At 25.4% G+C, this 22,669-nt stretch overlaps 1 protein-coding gene across 1 annotated transcript; it reads right to left on the reverse strand.

Annotated features, from left to right (window-relative positions):
* Positions 1 to 8,192: 8,192 nt before the first annotated feature.
* On the reverse strand, positions 8,193 to 21,755 carry LOC112598214. Its single transcript, XM_025344611.1, has 6 exons — positions 21,311 to 21,755; positions 15,911 to 16,003; positions 12,097 to 12,244; positions 9,821 to 9,951; positions 9,048 to 9,194; positions 8,193 to 8,609 (listed from the first exon to the last, which is right to left on the reverse strand). Exons 1-6 carry the CDS (start codon positions 21,387 to 21,389, stop codon positions 8,458 to 8,460), a joined length of 750 nt encoding a protein of 249 aa, XP_025200396.1. The 5' UTR covers positions 21,390 to 21,755; the 3' UTR covers positions 8,193 to 8,457.
* Positions 21,756 to 22,669: the final 914 nt, after the last annotated feature.

Consider the following 22,669-nt stretch of genomic DNA (forward strand, 5'->3'; position numbering starts at 1 on the left):
TAATTATATATTTTTTTTTATTTATTATTCAGCTACTACTACTATATTTTAACACTTGATAAAATTAAATAAAATTTTGAGAAAGCACAAACTACACACGGGCGAAGCTGGGTAATTCAGCTATGTAATATATAATTTTAAGCGTTGAAGTATAATATAATTTTATGTCAATGTAAATAATTAAATTTTTCAAATATCTTATTTCCAAACCGAGGTATTATAACATACGTACATAATATGTATAATTCACATACTGTAAATTTTAACAAGACGTAATCAGCGTTTAAGCCTTTAACACGTCAACACTTTTTATAACTATTCCTATTCTGATAATGTGTTCATTTTTGACATTAAAAATTAATTGTAATGCAGGTAATGAAAATTAATTTATAATGATTAAAATAACAATTGAATTATATCATATTAAAATTTATAATATTATAGTACTTAATTAAGCAGCAATTGACTATAGAAACTAAAATATGACCAAATAAGTGCTACCCCTATAAAAATGTCAAGTATATGTATTATGCCAATTGCCCATGGCCCTTTTTGACCTGCCATAATTACATCTATTCTGTTTAACATAATGTTTTTTTTTTTTTTTTAATATTTAAACATCATAAAATTAAAAGTAAATAGTGTAATGTTTGTGTATAATATGCTAGTATAAAGGATTAAATAGAAAGTCTCGATTTCACACTCAGTTGTATTTATGTATATTTATAAGTATAACTAAAATAATATTATGATCTATCAACTTTTACATAGGGTCTTTACGTTTCAATCAGTATAAATATCAGTTGATCATACGCACTACTACATAATTCATGATGCGAATATATTAACCGTAATATACTAAACTGTGATACTTGGTTGTGGCTTACAAAAAATATTTAATATTAAGATTACACAATTATTTTAATGATTCAAGACCTGTTTTTTTTAATTATTAGAAATATGATAATTATTTATGATCAAGATAAATAAATAATTATAAAGCAAATTAACATAATATTATATTATCATTTACTTAATTTTTTTTTAACATGCAGAAAGTACAACTTGATACGTCATTTTTGCACATATATATTTCAATAAATAATTAAATTTTATCATGTTCATATTTATATAGTTAATATACTCATAATATAATATTAAATATGATCAACATTGTACACGAAACGTGTTGTGTAACTGTTTAGTTGATTGAATACAAATTAATAAGACGAATCTCGAAGGCTTTAGCTTAGTATAACCTGGTTTCGAGTCCGAGAATCAGTCAGACTCTAAGAATAAAAAGTAAAAAGTAAAATTAATAAGTAATTTCAAATGATAAATTTGTATATCATGTATTGAAAGATTATGGTAAATTATTCAAGTAGGTCCTTTTAAAACGTAAATAAATTCTATATTTTTTAATTTATTGAATTTAAGGATATAAAGTTATATTAAAACAATTACGTAACATTCAGCAATATTTAATTTACTATTACCTAAAGCTATAATTATAAATATTAATTTTTACTTTGCCATTTACATTAAGGAATTAAATCAATTTAATTTAAATTTAAGTTTCATTATTCTTAGCACAAAAGAATTATAAAAAAATAATTTCATACTATTAATAAAATTTCGCATGTTTATTTATAGTAGGTAGGTAGATATTAGATAATCGGTAGGTACCTAAATTATTATAATATACGTACTCATAATTTATATAAATTCAAGAGTGTATGGGAACTCTGAGAAATATTTAATGCATTCTGAAAATCTTAATTACTTTGACTCTAAAGTATTTGACTAGTGCTTAACTGTTCATTTAATATGAAATTATTTCTAATTATTTCTATACGTATAATAATAAGAAATAATTTAGTAATTCATTTTAGCAATATTAGGATTTAGGATGTATGATTATTTTATAATCTTGCAATTAGCTCAAGTAATAATGAGATAATAATTAATACAACAAGGTAATAATATAAAATCACAAAATTCTAGAAATAAATTCACCACAAGTTTCTTGTGTGTAATATATATATATTTTTTAAATATTACCCAAATTAAATGAGCTGCACTTATAAATTAACAACTAGAAATTTAAAATTTAACAGCTAATATATTTATTAAACATTTATGCAATTAATATTATTATTTTTTTTATTTACATTTTTTTTCAGGAGTAAAAAAATTTAAATTACCTATTCATTTTTATAACAAAATAATCGTTATAACTATTTTGTTCAGTTTTATGATGAACTTAAAAAATATATTTTTTTAAATGCATTCAATTAAATTTAAATATTAAAATAAAACTTATAAAAACAATGACTTACGTTTAATAATAGTTAAGAAATAATACTAAGTTAAAATAGTTTTCTAAAAATCTATGCCTCAAAATTTTACTTCAACAATATGTTAATTTAGAATAATATTATTTAGAAATAGCTTTTCATCGAAATGGAATTCACAAAGAGCTATTATGTAATTATTTTAAATTTTAATGGACTAAGCTAATTATTCAATACTCATTTTATAACAAATTCGTTTCATAAATGGTTGCCTGTTAGTTAAGTATGCGTAAACAATATTTTACTTTGTATTTTTTTTTCTAATATTTGATATTAAGGACATTTTTAAATTTGTTTGACCACTTTAAAGTTTTGGGACGTAAAATGCTTTCTAAAACGTTTATATTGATTAACATTTAAAATATTGAATGGTGCAGCTATTTGCCACATTTAATTTATGAAGTTCAACTATAAAATCATATTTATTTCGTACAGGTTGATCATTTTAAATAGTTATGAATATACGCAAGTTGATAAACATACATAAATTATAACCTTAAGTATACATAAATCGTATATTTTATTATTTTTTATAAATCACAATTGTTTATAAAAAATATGTATACCTCTCGGCACTTATATGAACACAGTTGTACGCACTAAACAGATAAATACATTGAAGCGTGTGCCAAAAATACGTACGTTGACAGGATGATAAAAACAAATTGTTTGATTATACATTTTTTTAGACTTGGAAATAAAATAATATTGATCAATAATCTTAAATTTGCATTTAATTTATTTGATTCATTTATTCATGTTTTTCTTCACTTTCGAAATGTTCCAATAGGATTATAAAACGAAATCATTGTGATTTCATGGAATCATAATAATATTTTCTGCAATAAGTAATATTTTTGTATAGTTACATAATTTAAATACTAAAATACTGAAATATTGACTTACTGCCCAGACACAATAGCTGGTTTAACTTATTGAGAAGGCATCGATTGTTACTTGTTAGTAACTATCGCGAAATTGACAGTTTAACAACCCAGTTACGAATTTAACTACTAATAATAATTGACGGGTTACGAGTGTTTATTATTATGTTTGCGGAAAAAAAAAAATAATAAACTTCTACGATCGCTTGATGTACAATGTAATATCTTAAGTATGTTGAATGTTCGTCGTCGTCGGTGTACAGTACACTACTGCAACTGCAGCATGAAGACGCGTGACAATATAACAACAGTATAATAGATATCCCAAAGACGGTGTTTTATAATAACGAAGACAATCAATAATCGATTATATTACTACTACTACTAATAATAATAATAATAATATTGTATCATACAGTTTTTTCACTTCAACGTTTTTGAAACATGTGCTCAGTGTAATAGTGCGTGTGCGCGTGTGTGTGTGCATACGAGTTGATTGCCCTCGATAATACCGTTATGTGAACTACTGACATTCTTCCATCGAATCACAGCCGCCACAGACTACCAGCCCTATTCCGTGCTCTTCCGTTATCGTAAATCGTAATTCGTAGATTAATATTTTTAAAACAATAAGCCAACCTGCGACGATTAAACTCGTATGACTACACACGACGTACCTAAGTGGATAAAATTTATAATACTTTTTTACGTACGTTCCGTAGAACTCGATCACAGACGAGCGCACAAATAACAAACACGAGATTTTACACTGCCTTTAGCTGATACAATTATTGGTAGGTAGTATCGTGGCAATGACAACGACGACAATAGTATGATGGAAGATCCGGGATCTTCGCTATTATAGCGGCACCTGAGCTATATCGGAAACTGCGTATCCATCACGTAGACGTCAGTCTTCCTTACAACCGATTTGGGTAAACCCGATCGACGAAAAAATGTATTTTTTCGATGTTACTTTTTCCGAAATATTTACATTTTCGATCGAAATTCTGTCAATGTAACATAATAATGGAATAGACTATAAATATAATATCTAATATAAATATTAGGCTAAATATGTCGGTCCAATAAAATTTTATTCATAGACTCGAACTCACATTATTCTCTAATATCCGTGCTGGTTTCTATATTTGTTTGCATGTAAGTACTTGCCAGACTACTCCAATCACAAAAAATTATCGAATAAAAATTACTTTTATATGGCTTCGATTAGTATTAAGTGTTGTTCATTTCAAACAATTCAAATCAAATCTCGATTAATAGAGGCTAAATCATACATAATAACTTAAAATATTGTTTCTCCTCACTGAATACAAAAACTCCTGCGCTATAAAATTCGTCTAATTTTAATCAAGATTTATCACCTCAAAACAAATTAATACAGATATGCATAAATTTTTTTACTTATATTATAAATATGACATGCTAATAGTAAAATGTAAAATAACTGCACCTATAAGCTATAGGTTTTTATACATATGTAGATATGTATAATTATATTATACGGTCAATGTCGTACTTTTCAAATATTTGAATACAATTAAGTTACATAAGTTAAGTATTAATGTCTATTTGATTTTATATTTAAAAATATTAATTACTAATAAAAATCACAAACGTATACTTTTGATGAATTCTATAAGGATTGCGTATTTGTCAAAAAAAATTTTAACTATCGAGTATAAAAGCAAATGCAGAATTGGATTATATTTTAAACAAATAGTTATGTTTAAGGCTTTTTAAATCATCAACGTTTAAAAAATTCACAAGCCATGTTTTTAATTTTATTTATTCTTTTGGTTAGAATTTAAGCAAAATTTATTTTTAAGTACTGAATAAAATAGGTAATTTATAATTTACCTAAAAATAACACTTATAACAAAGCATTGTTATAAAAAGAAATACAAATCTATAAAAATGTAGAAAAAATCACAAAAAAAAAAATTTCCAGCCCTAAGAACATGTATATGTTTGTCGTATGTAATATACTGCACCATTTTTATATTCTTCTTCGTATCTACTAAGCCATTCTTACTGAGTCAATAACGAAAATATTTAGAATTTATCTTAAAAAATGTCTAATTCTATTTAAAAAAATATAATTCCATAATTTATGTGATCGGATTTGACAAACATCTTAACTGTATGAGATAAAAGTTCAAAAATTTAGTTCGTGATGTAGGTATATAATACATACATGATAGATTTTTTTTTTTTTTGATTATATGATCTTATTTGACTGATTCAAATTGACACAGCATTCGATTTTTACGTATTTATTCAATGATATTTTATACTAGATAATACACATATATATATATGTGTGTGTGTATTATTTGTACATTTACGATCGTATATATTTATTCATATTTTAATTAAATTATTCAATTAATGCTGTAAACTTCGTCGTATAATGTAAAAAAACGTGCAATAAGCCGGTTACAACAACAATAATAATTTATCTTAATTTTGGACCCAAAATTATTCTATAGGTACAGACAAGTACCTATTAAATAATTTATTTTAGCTCTTATTGGAAATTATACTTCAATAATCTATAATTTAAGTATTTAAAATATATTAAAATAAATACCCATTTGAAATATATTTATTTCAAAAGTATTTTTAACAAATTATAAAAAAAAATTTTAATACTTATGATATAAACATAAACAATTATTTTTATTAATTTTATCGAATTGTTTTAGATTTTGAGTAAACAAACTTATAAATTCTGGTGAAACAAAATTTAATAACAAAAATCTTTAGATGTTTAATAGTGGCATAAGTATATCAAATTGAAACGTAATATGGAATTTAAATATATATTTATTTTTCAAATATAGCATATTAAAATAAAGACTTTTGCTATCTTCAAATACCCATGTCATAATTAGTGTAACGTTATACATTATCTGACTATGTCTAAGTATTATGCATCTTTAGTATATTTTGAAAACCTATTAACTAGTTCGTCATGATGTACCATCAAGACATAATATCTACTAGTGAAACGAAAAACAAATTATTAATTATATAGACGTGCAAAAACTGAATAATAAAACGATTTCACTAGACTTTTGAAATAAATTATGAACACGTCTCCATACAAGCTAAGTATGTTCAAAAATCAATGTTATATTATATTATGATTAAACGCTCTTGTTGCTAAAAAAAAAACTGATTTGATAAATAAAACGCATCTAAAAGCAATATTCGTTATAAACCATTAATTTCATGATTAGTTTTTATGATTCATTAAAATTACTATTAATATAATTACCTAACTAATTACAAAAACATTAGCTTTTTATGCGCATATATAATTTATACTCATTCAGAATCTAATTTCCATGAATTTTCGTTGTGTTATCAAGTTATTACTAACTAAAAGTAAACCTTTTACCATCAAAAGGATGACACTTACGTGAGAATAACGGCCACACGACATCTATAAAAGCCATAATACGAAATAATTTATTTTAAATTAATATTTTTTTATTATAAAAAATTATTTGGATTAAAATAATAAATAATTAATCAACCAAGTGATCACCTTTTTTCGGAAAGAGGTGATTATTTCACTCATCAAATACGAAAGTTTCCAAAAAAAACTCCTTACTACATCACTGTTTTTAATCCTTATAATTGTATAGGTTGTCTACATCTTACACGTATATAATAGTATTATCTAAAATAACCTGCTTTACAGCACAGTTACTTCTCCGGGTTTTTTTTATATATTTACTTATTATTATGATTATATTATATGTTTATAATACTATAAGTAATAAAAAATTATTAATTCATAATAATAAATAAGCAACTCATCGTTAGATTTAAGAAGTTTCGCGTATACATACACAATTTTTTTTACGTTTCCTTCAAATAATATGATAATTTGTATTTTATTATATCCATTATTAAAATAAAATGTTAAGAAAATAGTCGAAAAATTTATAATTATAAAGTTTATTCAATATCGGGGACTCATCTAATATCGTAGTGGGTATAAACGTACTTCTTAAGAGTATTGCCATAACTGAGTTCGTTTTAGCGATCGATAACAATAACTATTTGTGACTTTCAAAGCATTCTTTGAACAAGGAAGTGTTCATAAACAAAAAACAACATTGTAAAATAAATATTACATTCTTCATTTTATTCAAAGTTTGAAATTGAATACTGATGGATGGCGAAAGATGTCACTGCATAACAATATAATTATTGAATACGGCCTTCTAACGACTACTTTATACCAATAAAATTCTAAAAGATTGGTAATTTATATTAGTGCATTATATGTATGTGTAAAATAAATTATAATAAAACAATTCATGAAATATCTACATGTGTACCTAATATGTAATATGCCAATCTTAATAATATGAAAATTCCTAAAATATATAATATAATTTAAGTTATTAAAGTAAATAGATATTGGTTTATGAATATAGTAAAATTTTAAATCTAAAAATCCATTAAAGTTGGTGTGAAAAAAAATTATTCTTATGACATATTATAGATTTATACATCCGCTGTTATCCATTTAGTTTTTAACAATAAATCCATGGTAAAAATACAACTAATATTTTAAAAAAAATTTAACTCTTTCATAATTATTCGACAAAGGTGTTCTTTTATGTGAGTTTTAATTCTTAACGAAATCACTTAAAATACACATAAATAATAATTAAAAAATAATATAATGTAAAGATGATATTTATTGTAAAAATATTATATCACGAGTAGTGAATTATAAAAGATTAAATAAGACTATAAGAGTTAAATTATACATTTTATAACAATAAAAATCATATAACCAAGTCTTAAAATACACATAAGTGTCATAATATTACAGTGTTATAAAATTATTATACATGTAAACTGTAAAAAAATTGATTTTTGGCAAACAAAAAAAAAATCTTAGTATTAGGTATATCTTTATATTATCTAAGATAAATAAAAATAAATCATATTTTTGATGGCATGGGAAATTTGCTTCAAAAAAGCCCAAATTTCTTTTATGACATAATATATTACAATTAACGTAAATGAGTTTTTTTTTTTAAGTAATGATATAAATATAGTTATTCACAAAATTAGTCTAAAAAAAGTCCTTAACTACCTTAACTACGAGAAAGTGAAACATATCTTCACATGCAATTGTATTTTTTTCTTTTTATGATAACAGTAATTTAATTACTGAAGAAAGTATCTGCGGGAACGTGAGTCAGTAACTGATTGACTATCCTCTTGAAAATTGCTGCCAATTTTGTTCGTAGTTGAGGCATCATTACTTGTAACACTTCCTGACCATTTTCACGCAAAAATAAGTTTGTAGCTTCAACTAAAAAAAATTAAACAAACATTAAATTGAGTTTAATATAATTAAATTGTTTTAACAATAAATAGTATTTATTCATTTTTAATTTATCTAAAATTTATCTTAAAATAAAATGGGTTATAAATCATTACATACAAGTATCTATATAAAATAACTCATATCTCATTATATTTGAAAATATAATTGATTCATTTAACTTATTTTCTTTTTAATTAATATAAAATTTATATAAATAAATATTTAATTTTATGCTTGATTTAGTATTTTGGTGTATTAATTTGTAGTTACAATATAATGTATGAATTAAATAAATATTTAAATTTTAGCGCAAACATAATATATTATAATTGTATAGTATCTATTTATTATAACATTTAACAAAATACTGATTTCTTATATTTCTAAGTACTTATATCTATAGTAAGTATTTTTTACACTTACCAATTATCCTATTGTTATTGACTCTGCTTACAACCATGTATGCTTTTTTTATGACTAAATCTACTTCCAAGAAGTCTAAATTGTAATATTTTTCGGAATCTTTGTAATAACTGGACAAAATTCCTTTTGCTGTAATGGTAACATCACCTAAAATAATACATTAAATTATAATGCAATCATAATAATTATTATAGTCATAATATTTAATAAAAATGAACAAGTATTATTCAGACCCATGTGTAAATCAAATAGGAAATGTCTTATTCAATTATAAAAATATTGTCTTATATTATTGGTATTTGAATAAAAAATATTTGGTGTAATATATTTAGAATAATATACGTATTAACATAATTTATTAATATCTTTCAACAAATTTTTTTTGAATAGTACACTTTCAATATTTATTAAGTAGTAAAAATGAATTAATAAATTAATTTCATGGTTTATGGGAATTATTGAATACCTATGAAAGGTACATATCATTTACTAGGAATGAGAGCAAACAACTAGCTAAACAATATTGCAAACTATTTATATGATTGAAAAACAATAAATGAAAATATTGTATTAAAATAAAATATTTATTTTATTTTTTTTTGTTTTTTTATTAAATACTATGTAGAAAATTAGGTTAGGTTAAGCTAGGTTTAAAATTACATCAAATATCACACTTGGTGTATAAGAAAATCCAATTTAAAATACTAAAATTTTCAAAATAGTATTATTCATTAAACAAAAAACATTTATGAAATAAAATAAAAGATTCAAACCTAAATCTGCGTGGAAAGATCCATTTCCGTTAGCAGGCAGTACTAACAACACTCCAGTACTTGCATATTTGGCATCCATTGTCATTTTTGGAATTCTGACTTTACCTTCAAATGGTGCATTTGGACGCAATCTAAATTAAAATAAATAGTTTCATGAATGGTTATGAGTTATGAGCTATGATGGATGATACCAACTACGGATCATTATTTGGTGCCTACAAAATCGAAAAAACTATTTTTGATCTACCATAACATGGCAGTAGCAAAATTGCATATACATCACGCCTTATTCACAATATTATTGTAAACCATAAAGTTAATTTTAAAATTAAATTAAATACCTTACTAATTTATAAATCAATATTAATTTGACAATTCAATAATAAAAAAAAAAACATTAATCATTTTTAGTTGTGAAATTTCAAATATCGTGTAACCTAACCTTATAAAACGTAGCGTTCAAAAACATAATTTTGCTGACCAAGTGCTTAAGTAGTCAAAAATATATATGAAAATTAAAATTAATTAAAACATAACTATTTATTAATAATGATATGAATAAACTACGTAAAGCTATTTTTATCGAAGAAAAAATAAACAAATATAAAATACAGCATTCGGCTATATGTTTATAGTTTTAAATTTAGGTACCTCATTTTACAGGTTAAGTCAATATAGATAAATTTTGTTTTGTGGATAAAAACGAACAAGATAGGCAATTATATTGTAGACTAGTAACAAAACTTGGTGTAAGTATTTTGAAGTATAATAACTTCATAATCAAATCGGTTTAGATGTTCCTCCGCCCGAAAGAAAATAAATAACAAATGTAAACACAAATTTATAACATGTTCAAATGGTTGATTCCGTTGAAAAACGTTTTTCCTACAGTGACATGTGTTCTTCAGAAAATGTATGAAAATATACTCGATGGTTTTATCCTATTCTTATTAGTAAGTCTTGAAACTACTAATGAAAAAAATACCCATTTCAATTTTATGAGTTGAATTTTCTGAAACTATTTTTAATACTAGCCTAAAATTTATTACAAAAAAAAATCTCTGTGAAAAATTACAAGTTTCTAGATTCAGTGGTTTGGATAGTGCATTAATATTTAAATCAATCAGTTAATTTAATAAATTATAGTAAAAATAAATTATATATTTATTTATTATTGTATACTTATTGAATAATTTTATAAGAACTATTCATCTAAATTTCCAATTTTAATTATACAGAATTTTATAAATAAGTTATAACCAATTAGTTATTCATTATACAAGCATTAAATAACATTTCAAAAATAATAATAATGGAACTAATTTAGTTAGCTATATAAGAATCATAACCGAAAGTTGTTAAAATTTAAAACAATATAATAATTATACTGCAATTATGAACAGGTTGATGCAAAGGTTAAGTAAATAAGAATGACTATTGAAAAAATATTCTACAAGCACAAAAAACCATTGTTTAAAAATTATATTAAGTTTATTTTTTTTTTTTTTAATTAATAATTATTCAATTGCTTAACTTGTCAGATTGATTAAATAAATAAATACAAATCATGGTCAAATAAAAAATAAAAATTAGGCAAATCGCTCTGATGTATAGTTTGTATTTGGTTTTGAATGTATCTCGTCATTGGATGTGTTAAATTGCAATTCAATGATAAATTATTACACACTAAAAAATATTCCTATTAAAAATGGTGTACTATAACCTCTAGTTCTCAGGGTATTTTAAAATGTATTTATATAACTATCAATAATTTATATTTTTATTTTAGTAATACAGTACTATTTAAACTAATTTTTGCCAAAAACATTAAATACGTTTTATTTGATAATATTATATAACATTATATCATTGTAATTAACTTATAAACCAATACTATATATGTACCATAAAATGGCATAATAAATAGCTGAAAATCAGCCAAATAATTAAACAATTTTAATTTTGAGTAGAATATTTAAAAATATGGTATTTATTATTTTTACAAATTCTAAAAAAACAACAGAATTTGAATAAATTTATTCTATAAGGAAAAAATAGGGGTGAGTATGTTTGGTGAATCACTCTGTGTATACTCATTATTAAAGTTAGATTGAATCATTATTTTTTAATTAAAGAAAATATTATTTATTCTTATTTTTACCACACTATGTTTTTTGATCGATATGCCAATTTAACTTTCCCTCTTGGCTCTAAAAATTCACTTCAACTATAAGAATACTTTATTAATAATCTAAGACTATAATAGTTAAACTTACAACACTTTTTGAATAGAGAAATTGCTAGCTCCAAACAAATCAATATCCCTCAACGTTATTTTGTAGCCATTAGATCCACCGGTAATTGCTAAACTCAAAGAATCCATCCTGAAAGGTTCCACGGGCGGTAGTTCAATTTCATCGATTCCTATAAACAAAATATGTTATTTTCAAGTCCATCTAACTAAAAATTAACTAAATAATAAATCTTAATTTATATTGTACCTATTTATACAAACATTTTTTTTTTAGTTCAATATTTAAAGATTGTAACATACGTAAATTAATATATTTATTATAATATTTAAAATTAATAATAATGAAACAGTTTTAATATAATTTAAGCAGAAAGTAAACAGCTGAAATATACAGGAAAATTAATTAAATAAACTTATTAGATAGGTAAATATCGCAATCTTAATTATTAAAAATAATAATACTACTTATGGTATATAACTTTGTATAGTACCATGGTGAGGACAAAAATTAATAAAATAAGATCTGGAAGTAATTTAAATAGCAATTTGCTGATATATCATTACTGAAATTATCGGTTATAATATAATACAATTATTTGTTAGCGATAAAGGCATATAAGAAGGTCTAATGTGACCTGGTGTGGCGTGGTGGCTGGCCTCAGTCACTAATGTGTTCTGAGGTCAAGCATCAGCCGGCATCGCTAGCTCTCGGATGGGTGACCATCCGAGTTCTTAGTGACGAATCAATGGCGCACACACATACACACATGTATTCTCAACCTACTAAATAAACCTTACAAACAAAAAAAAAACTTTACACAAAAAAAACCTACTGTTCCTATCCACAGCTAATGGCCTTAGTTGCCGGGCTTGTAAAATCAATAAAAAAAAGAAGGTCTAATCTGGAGAGGAAGTGAACTAAAAAAATATTACATGTGTTTTTTATTTAGAATGTAATTATTTGGCTGATTGGTATTATACTGCTTGAAATGAGATTTGTACGTCAGGCATCCCGTATAGTTGAAGGTATAATTTGCTCCCTTACAATAGGACACACTTGGTAGGGCTAGTTTTATCTTTCGTGTATATTTTGGAATTGTAATTAAACCTAACCTAACTTGGCTCAATAGAAGGATGATGAAAACATGTGTGATGTGTTCATATCCCTTGTAGTTATAGTATTATAGTGCTTCGCAGTTATTTTTGTAAAATATTTCTTCTTTAACCATGAAGTATAGTAACAAATTTAGATTGAAAATATATTTTTATTATTGTCAACTTTGAGGTCTACAAAAATACATAATATAAAGAGCAGATGCTTATTATTATTAACGCTCGCGACACGTCGAATATAATCACTTAGGACCTCAGTAATGTCGGAGATGAATGTTAGATGGTGAATACTTTTAATAATTACTCTCAATGGCTTATTCATTGATATCTGGTATAAGAAGAATCTGGCATTTGTTTCAGACAAGTGATATGCAATTTAAATATTATGATTTTAGCGTCCATGAAGGCGAATAACCAGATATATGACGATGTAGACTTGTGCGAAAAACCACTGTTTTCGATGATACAGATCAACGTGTTTTTTAATGCAGAGTATTTCTAAATATTTCTCACGTGGATTGTCGGAGTCCAGAAAATGACTGTATACTTGTTCGAAATTTTTTAATTTGGTTCAATGAGTTGGATACCCGTGATGTTGAGTTTAAGTGGATTATCCTTGTCGTTAGGTAATGTAATAAAATGAATGGTCGAGCAAAAAAATTTAGTTTTTTTTTTTTATTGCGTATCAGCGAATTTAGAAATAATAGAAGCATCCGTTTGGGTTTAGTATTTTGAGAATACGGATATATTAAATTGCTTATGTCCAAAGTTGGCGTATTCGCAATGAATATAGATATGCCATCATTGCCATCTAAAATCACGATAACGCAACGAACATTTTGGTTATCACAACATACGTATGATCATATTGTGGGTAAACCGGTAAACGTTGTACGATGTATGACATATGAATATTCTAATACATATGAAACATTCTTCAGATCAAATTTTAAATTTATCATATTACGTTTATTTTAATGACAGTATACAACAATATATTTATTAAAGATTAGTTATATAAAAAAAAATATTGTTATACACTGTAATATCGTATTACAAACTAAGTATAATGAAATAGTTATACAAATTAAATTTTATTATATCTACCTATATTCAAAATATTATTGTTAACATATTTTAATTGTTAATACTAATATTTTAAAATAATATAAATCATGTGTTTTTGGTTTTCTACATATAATACTAATAGTTAAAAGTTACTTTCATGTAAGTTTTTTAACCTTTAGGTAAACTTACATAATATATTTTTAAATAAGAGGAAAATAGATAAAATATACAGTAGGTGTCAAGTGTACCTCATCAATAAATAAGTCACTGACATGAATGCGTTAAGTTAGAATTCCAAAAACAATTCTGAACGAAGACGATCTATATAAGCTTATAAATTTATTAACATAAAATTAATAACTAATAAATATATTTTATTAAAGTTAGATATATTTTTATGCTGCTATGTCATAGTAATTTTATTTTACTATTAGTAATACGATGAGATGAAAAAATGTCCGTTATTTTATCATTAAAATTGAATTATTATATAGAACCTACGTGTTCATAAGATAAATTATTTTTACTAATTTATGAGTCAATATTGACTTGCTATAGAATAATGTGAATAAGTTCGTGGTATAAATATATGCAATAGCATAAAATTACTGTAAAACTCTAAATTAAAAAAAGATGTTATTTTGTAAATAAAACATAATAATTTCGTAAAAGTTTCAAATCACTATTTGTTCTTCTTTGTTTATGGTGTTTATACATTTTATTTTATTTTTCTAAATTTTTTTTGTTTTTCTCAATTATTAAAAAATTACAGGGATTTATTTTTTTGACCCTCACAACTAAATCAACTAAATTTACTTTTCAACTAGAAAAAAATGTTGAGATTAAAAATCTAATCATTTTTACTGTTTCAAAAAGGTGATAAGTAATGAATAACAAAAGAAAAAACATTACATGCTAATGTAAAATCAATAAAATATTCATCGTTCTTCTCAGAATATAAAATAAAAATAGTAATAAAATATTGTTCTATTAATATTGTTAAAGTGTTTATAGCTATTGAATATTTTATCCAGTCGTTGCGAATGTTATGTCAGCTAAGACTTTGTACGATTTCCGTTTACTATAATGTTTATAGTTTTGAAATGAAAATCACTGTTATTATTTATAATTTTTGGTGCATGCATTAAGAATTTTTTTTTAAGTATAAATAATAAATTACTATAATTGTTAAGGACGAGCGAGCAATTTTTTCCTTATTAAAGGAAATGCATGCAATGTATACTTAACGAAAAATATTACAAGTTATCATTGTAATTTTAGATGAAAAAAAAAACGAATGTTATAATAACATAATAACTCTCTGCAATACCACGATGACGGTAGTAGTAAGTAGTAACACGACATTGACCGCATTTCTCGCGTTACGTCATAATAATAATTGTACGATCGAATCATGAGTGGATGACCCGTATATCGTCTCCAGGGCCCAATACGGCGGCTGATTTAATAAAATAATATATAATAATAAAATATGGGATATAGACACACTATATTGATCGCATAAACAATACGCATACAGTAATTATCGTCTATATGGTATTGTGATTACGTGTATAAAATATGTATGAATTGTTATGAAAATCGTGGGAACGTAGTAATATATACATATAGACATTTCAAATAATATCACTCACCTTCTTTCAAGTACGGTCTTAAATGATTGATTTCCGCTGCGAGACATTCATTGAGCTTTGGGTCGTTTCGTATGCATTGTTTTATGTAGGGTGCTGTAAAATATTATAAACACATTAAAATATTTCTATCATCGTTATAAACTCTAATATTTTATATAATCAATGGTTGTGTCTATGTATGAGTATACCCATTATGCCCATGCCTCTCGACTTATAATGCCTATAATATAATATATCTTACGTGAAGAACAATGTGTTGTTGTTACATCGACAAAATATAAATTTTGAAACAAAAGATAAGAATAATAATGATAATATTTTTTTTACTCTAATTTTCAAACATTTATTAGTTTTTATATTTTGACTAAGTACACAACAAAGCTTATTTACGGAAAACTCGTGTTCGCATTTAATTTATATTTGTTTTTTCACTCTTTACGATATTGTTAATTTATTCGCAATTGTATATAGATCGTAGTTTATAACTTTTTAATAACAGCTTTATTTATTCTATCTCAAAATATGAAATAATAATAATATGTCTACACTGACTATACTTATTACTTATGGTAAAGAAAAAATTAATTCACCAAGTACCTACCTATAATTTAGATAACATTATCTATAAAACACACAATAACATCAAACAAAAATATAATGTTATAACCAAACGTATTTTCATAAATCAAGAAATTCGTTACTATTAATTTAACTGTTTAGAATTCAAAAATTATTAAAAAATAATAATTAGATAAACTTTAAAACATACCTCATAATGCACCAAAAAAACAAAAAACTATGAAAAACTTAGATAAATTTCGTTATTTTTAATATTTTGTTTGGAAATTATTAAATTTTTATGAAATATAATGTTTAATTATTTTTTTACATATCTATTTCTAATCAAGGCAATAAAAAAAAAATAAATAAATTTATCGTAATATCTAATATTATTTATGATACAAAAGTATTTATCAAAAAAATAAACATGGTCAATAATCATTAATACATGTACCTGTACTATTTCATAATTTTATTTTAATTATTAGAGATAAAATTAAAAAATGATCTTATTTACTCATAGAAAAAAAAAACATAATACATAAATATTAAATATAAGATAAATTATAACACATAAATTTAATAAACAGAACTATCTTAGACTTGGTTAGATTGAATAATAAAATGATAATAAAATACTTTTTAAAAAGCATTATTCTGTGTTATTATATTATATACCTATTGTATTATAAATTTGTACTATTGTATTGTATTATATTGCATGGAATTTTGAATGTACATCCATAATTTGCTTTGTACCAACTATCAAGTATCATCAGAATACACAATAAGATGTTTATTTTTTAATCGTTCAAGGATTAATTCTATAAGCCGTTGATAATCGTATTTTCAAAAATAAAAATTATTGAATTGTATTATGAAGGTGATAATATCCGTCTTCACTTTTTAATGTAAGCCGACAACTACACATGAAATAATTCGTAGTTTATACTTGTTCGATTGGTAACTCTATTGCTCGAGAAATTTAATTTAAAAAAAAAAAAAAAAACGCGATCGTCATCATAATTTTAAATCATAACATTATATCGTAATATATAGAACACAACATTCACGACGTCTTTAACACTGGGAGTTTTGGCTGGAGAATTATATTTTTAACAAGAAAGTAATTTCGTAAAACTACATACGACGCGTAATATTTATAATAATAATTATAACATTATACTTGTACGGATAAACACCGTCGACCTTCACATGGCGGTACGCACATACAGTTTCGATGTCTCGTAATATACATACCATATACTTCCACCGATACAATTTATTATTACTGATTATCGATATGCGCGCGGTGTAGCGGTATTGCATAAAACGTAAAAGAATATAATATATTTATAAAATATATTATATACCTACCTACATAATAAACAAACAACAAATTCTGTACACCTGTGCACGGAGAGTTTCTTCATCAAACGTCTTTTTTTTTCTGGTTTCACAAGTTCTACGATATTATTGCCCCCATCGCTACGTGGACAGGAATTATACAGGATATTATATTACATTATACCTACCATTATAACCCGATAACCGTATAGTGACTGAGCAGTAAGTATATTAAATCGTATGTAGGCACAGAGTGATTCGCCGAGCATATGTACAGCCCACATTGTATCATTTAAGTATTTATTTCACTTCTTTGGAATTATTTAAAATCATAATTTTAAATACCTACATTAATTTATCATGCCATCATTATAAATGAAATATAAAATATATGTCGTGGGTATTTACTTTTCAGTATAGTTCTTATTACCTAATGCTCATTTTCGACCAAATTTTTAATTTTTTTTTTTTAAATTGTAAAGGATTGACAATTATTACAACAAGATATGTCAATGTATTGACAAATAATTACTATATTTTTTAAATCCTTGTTATAGTTCCCATATCTACTAAACATATTATTATTGATTATTATTTACCATCGTGATTACTTATTAGAAAGTTTAAGAATCCAGAAAATTTTTGTTTAAATTTCGATTCGAATACATCAACAATGAAAAAAAAATATAATTTTTTAATGTTCACATACCTAGTTAATAGTTAAAAAAAAATGTGGTTCTCATAAGAAAAAAAGAATTTAGTATCGTTCAGTAATCTCAGAGTTTGAAAATATGGTCTTTGAGTATAGTCGAGAGTTCCGAAAATCAGAATTTAAATAAACGCATAATTAGTAGACAAAATGTGGTTGAACATGTACACTTAACCGATTTGTATAGTGTATACATATTATCATACTTGTTGCCAGCTGCATCTTCGATTAAATTGAAAATCATTATTATCGAACTGGCGCTGTAGAGTTCTGTTGCAGTGTACTTATCCATAATAGTATATTATAGTGTGATGGTATTCATAATATAATCCATTTGAAAACATTCTTATCGTGAAGGGCTATTAGCCAACTTCGGGTCGAGCACCAGGTCGGTACCTGCATGCATAGGTGCGTCTCGTGGATGATGCAACGCCGACGGTGACTGTGACTATACCAACGGCAGTACCGGTCCTCCACAGCAATTCAATCAGGTCGATTCAAACATGCGACCGGTTTTTCATTCGATCCATTATTATTATTATTTTTATTATTATTATAACTATTTTTTCACTGTCATTATAATTAACATTTTTCATCGTCTTGTAAAATATGTTTAATAGCATACCTATTAGATAATACTGTGACAGAAAATTTTGTATTCTCGAATCAAATATTTGTAAAACAAAATTGAAAATCTAAAAAAAAATGTGAAAAATTGTGACAAATGGTCAAAAAATTGAACTAAAACCTTTAAGTGGTCAATAAAAGTTTGCAGATTGATTTATCTGAAATCGGAAATTCACCTGCTTTTCAAAAAATCTTGCAACAAAAATAATAATAATACATCCATATAATAAATCACATATTTCAGTTTATGTGTTAAATTGTTTAGTTTGTGAAATACGGTAATCCATAAACTGTGCAACTGCTATAGTTATACTGCTTTACGGTATTATATAATTATTCGTATCAGCGACCTGATTAATTACACTAAACTTCAACATCTATGTATTACTGCGGGTTTATATAAAACTGTTTACAAAATGTATTACAAAATATTTTGATTTCCATATGATATGTATTATGGAATATTGAATATTATATTATTGGTGAAACAGCAATATATATATATATATATATATATATATGTATGTATGTATAATGTTAATGCAACACGTTTTATCAGTCATCTATGAAGTCGTCATAGAATAATTGTATTATGGATTGCGATTTTCTTGAACAGCAGTTATTACCCGCTGTTCGCAATAGTTGTAATTCGTAATACTATGAAAGTATTAAACTATGTGAAAATCGAAAGGATAAATTAAACTAAGATAAACGTAGTAAATGTAATGCTTATACTCCATACACTATAAAAACCCAGAAATTTAATATTTTGTCAAGTATTCAGGCACATAGAGGAATTAAGATATACAACTTACATACCATAATATACTATACGAAATGTATGCTGATTGCAGATATCCGAAAAATAATATCCCTGTTGTAATAATTAATAATAATTGTACATGTCACCCAATCGACATTTTTTGGCCAACACGTGATGATAATAACGAATTTCGATTAAAATTAGTTTTTTCTCTTTATCTTTAAATTTCAATTAACGTAATAATTACTATGATTCGTGTAAAATGTTGTGTCTAATCTCAAAAACAACTACTGCAGTAGTATTATCTGCTTACAAACATATTATTGTACATACCTAATTGTTTTTAATAGCTTTGAAATCATAAGAAAACACAAAAGGGTGTATAATAATTAAATTAAGATAAACAGAGTAAATACAACTATGACAAGACATTTACAAAAAAAAAAACAAACTATTAATTATTTAATAGTAAAATAATAAATTTTTTATTATCGTGTCAATCTATTTGTACAGCAAATTACCCGTAACACACTAACATGGACTGCGTAGACATTCTGTAAAAATGAATAGGTACAGTCGGTAGAAAGATATCTATAATCTGACAGAATATGGTGTTGCAGTTTTATTTAATATGCATAACACATCAGAAAATAATAATAAGTATTTTAATTTGTAATAATATTTTGCATTTCATGCATTGTTTTTAAAAAAAAATAAAACACTTATATAAAAATTATAATGAATAATGATTTTTTTTACTATCTTTAAATTTTTAATTTGTACAGTTCAATAATGAACATAATATAGTTAATTTATAATATTTCATACATTTTTCTATTCAAGTAAAATATACATACATCATAGGTATTTGTTAAGAATTAACTTCAAGTATTATTTAATATGTTTACAAATTGTAAAATATTAATAAGATCAAACATTTTTGTACTTCATAAATTAAACAGACAGCAGTTTCATATTTGCAAGGGTGTGATCGACACACACATATATACATATAATGAAGTTTATGATCATAGACAAATCAAAACTGTGTATTAAAACTTTTTCCAAATTTTAAACATATCAACCGTATATTTTTAAAAAGTACTATGACTATGCCAATAAGAGATATTTTAATTATCTATAACACTTGAATTACATTTGGGGTTTGTTCCACATTTTGCACTCGTGGGTGGTGTATGACTATGTAACGAGCATAATAATATGACCCACTTGTTGTTTTTCCACTCTCACTGAACCATCGTCGCGTCACTATAAACAGTTGACGAAAACAGGTTTTTGTGCAGAAAAGTAAAAACAACGGTAAATCACTACAGAACTCTTTTACTGATCGAAAAACAATATATAACATATTATTTACTAATATTAGACTTACGTATGACTTTTGATTTTTCCGCTTGAACGTACACTATGGCGACGGCCACGATGATAATTGTCTGCAGGTAGTCGTTCATTATTGAACAGTAATCGATACAAGTGTAGGTGGTACACGACTGAGGAGGGTCTTAGTTGTTGTTTTGCGGCGAGATTTTTTAGTTAATGAAAAAATGAAAAATAAATCGTTTTGGAAAAAAAAACTCGGAAATGCACGGTCAGCGTGTAAAGAGAAAAAGAGAATCAAAAAACTTTTGAATAATATCGTCATGCGTGTTGTATACAGTTATCGAATGCCTAGAACAACGACAATCGATATGAAAATGGCAATAGGTAATAATTAATAATAATAATCTTGTATGTATGCGCGTGTTCAACTTATATGTGTGGCTGGCTGGCGGCAGGTCGTTGTGATGTTCGCAGACTCGACCGGGATAGTGGCCAAGAAACGGTTTTATTCGGTTGTCGTGCTCCCAGAGGATCCCTACCATCGACGCCGCAAAACCCTACTCGTCTGCCGACAGGCGCCTGCACGACCGTTCTAGTAGTGTACGGCTTATTATTATTATTATTATTATTATTTTTCGATATTTTTTTTTTCTGGTTATGAAATATCAAAACATACACCTGACGCGAACACATATAATATACCATATATACGTATAATACTATACGTCTATACATCATTATAAATAGGACTGTTGCTTTCTCGCTGCGCGATATTTATCTCTCCTGCTGCACGGCAATGTTTTATAATTTTTTTTTTTTTTCATACCTATGTGGAACGAATGCGACGTACACCGTATACGCGACTATAAAGTTCAAAATTCTGTTCCGACGACAACCTACAGCTACCTACGTATAATATTAATTATCATAAAATACGTTCGACCGGTAGGTAAATAATATTGTATAGTCGTATACACGACGGTCAACAGCCCCCGGGCACCGAGGTCACCGTACATAATATTATATATTTAATAAAACGCAGTCCGTGAGACTTTTATATATAGACTAAACGTATTATTAATCATGATATTATGTATTCCGATCCCGAGTGAATCCGACGAGAAAATGTCACTTGTTCGCAAGCTCCATGCTCCATTACCGTTCGTCGTCCGGTAATCCGTTGATGTCCGTATTAGTCCGCATTCGTTAACACTTGTGACGATGATGTTCGCGCAGTGGTGAAGCCGTACATTGTATTTGAATTTTACTATAAATTATGTAAATTATTATTAAATGGATAATCAAATAAAATAAAAAATTGAATAAAATATATATTTATGACGTTAGGTATCATTACTACACATAAAAATAATGATAGTGATTTTTATGTATAAATATCGAACATAGGTAC

Source organism: Melanaphis sacchari, unplaced genomic scaffold (assembly GCF_002803265.2).
Source record: "Melanaphis sacchari strain LSU unplaced genomic scaffold, SCAv2.0 Contig45_pilon_pilon, whole genome shotgun sequence".
NCBI classification, from domain to species: domain Eukaryota; kingdom Metazoa; phylum Arthropoda; class Insecta; order Hemiptera; family Aphididae; genus Melanaphis; species Melanaphis sacchari.

Coding starts and splice junctions, on each gene's coding strand:
- LOC112598214 (XM_025344611.1), bottom strand. CDS start 21,389: ATGAACGACTACCTGCAGACAATTATCATCGTGGCCGTCGCCATAGTG. Junction 16,004..21,310: donor GGAAAAATCAAAAGTCATAC/GTAAGTCTAATA, acceptor AATATTTTACAG/CACCCTACATAAAACAATGC. Junction 12,245..15,910: donor AAGACCGTACTTGAAAGAAG/GTGAGTGATATT, acceptor TTTTGTTTATAG/GAATCGATGAAATTGAACTA.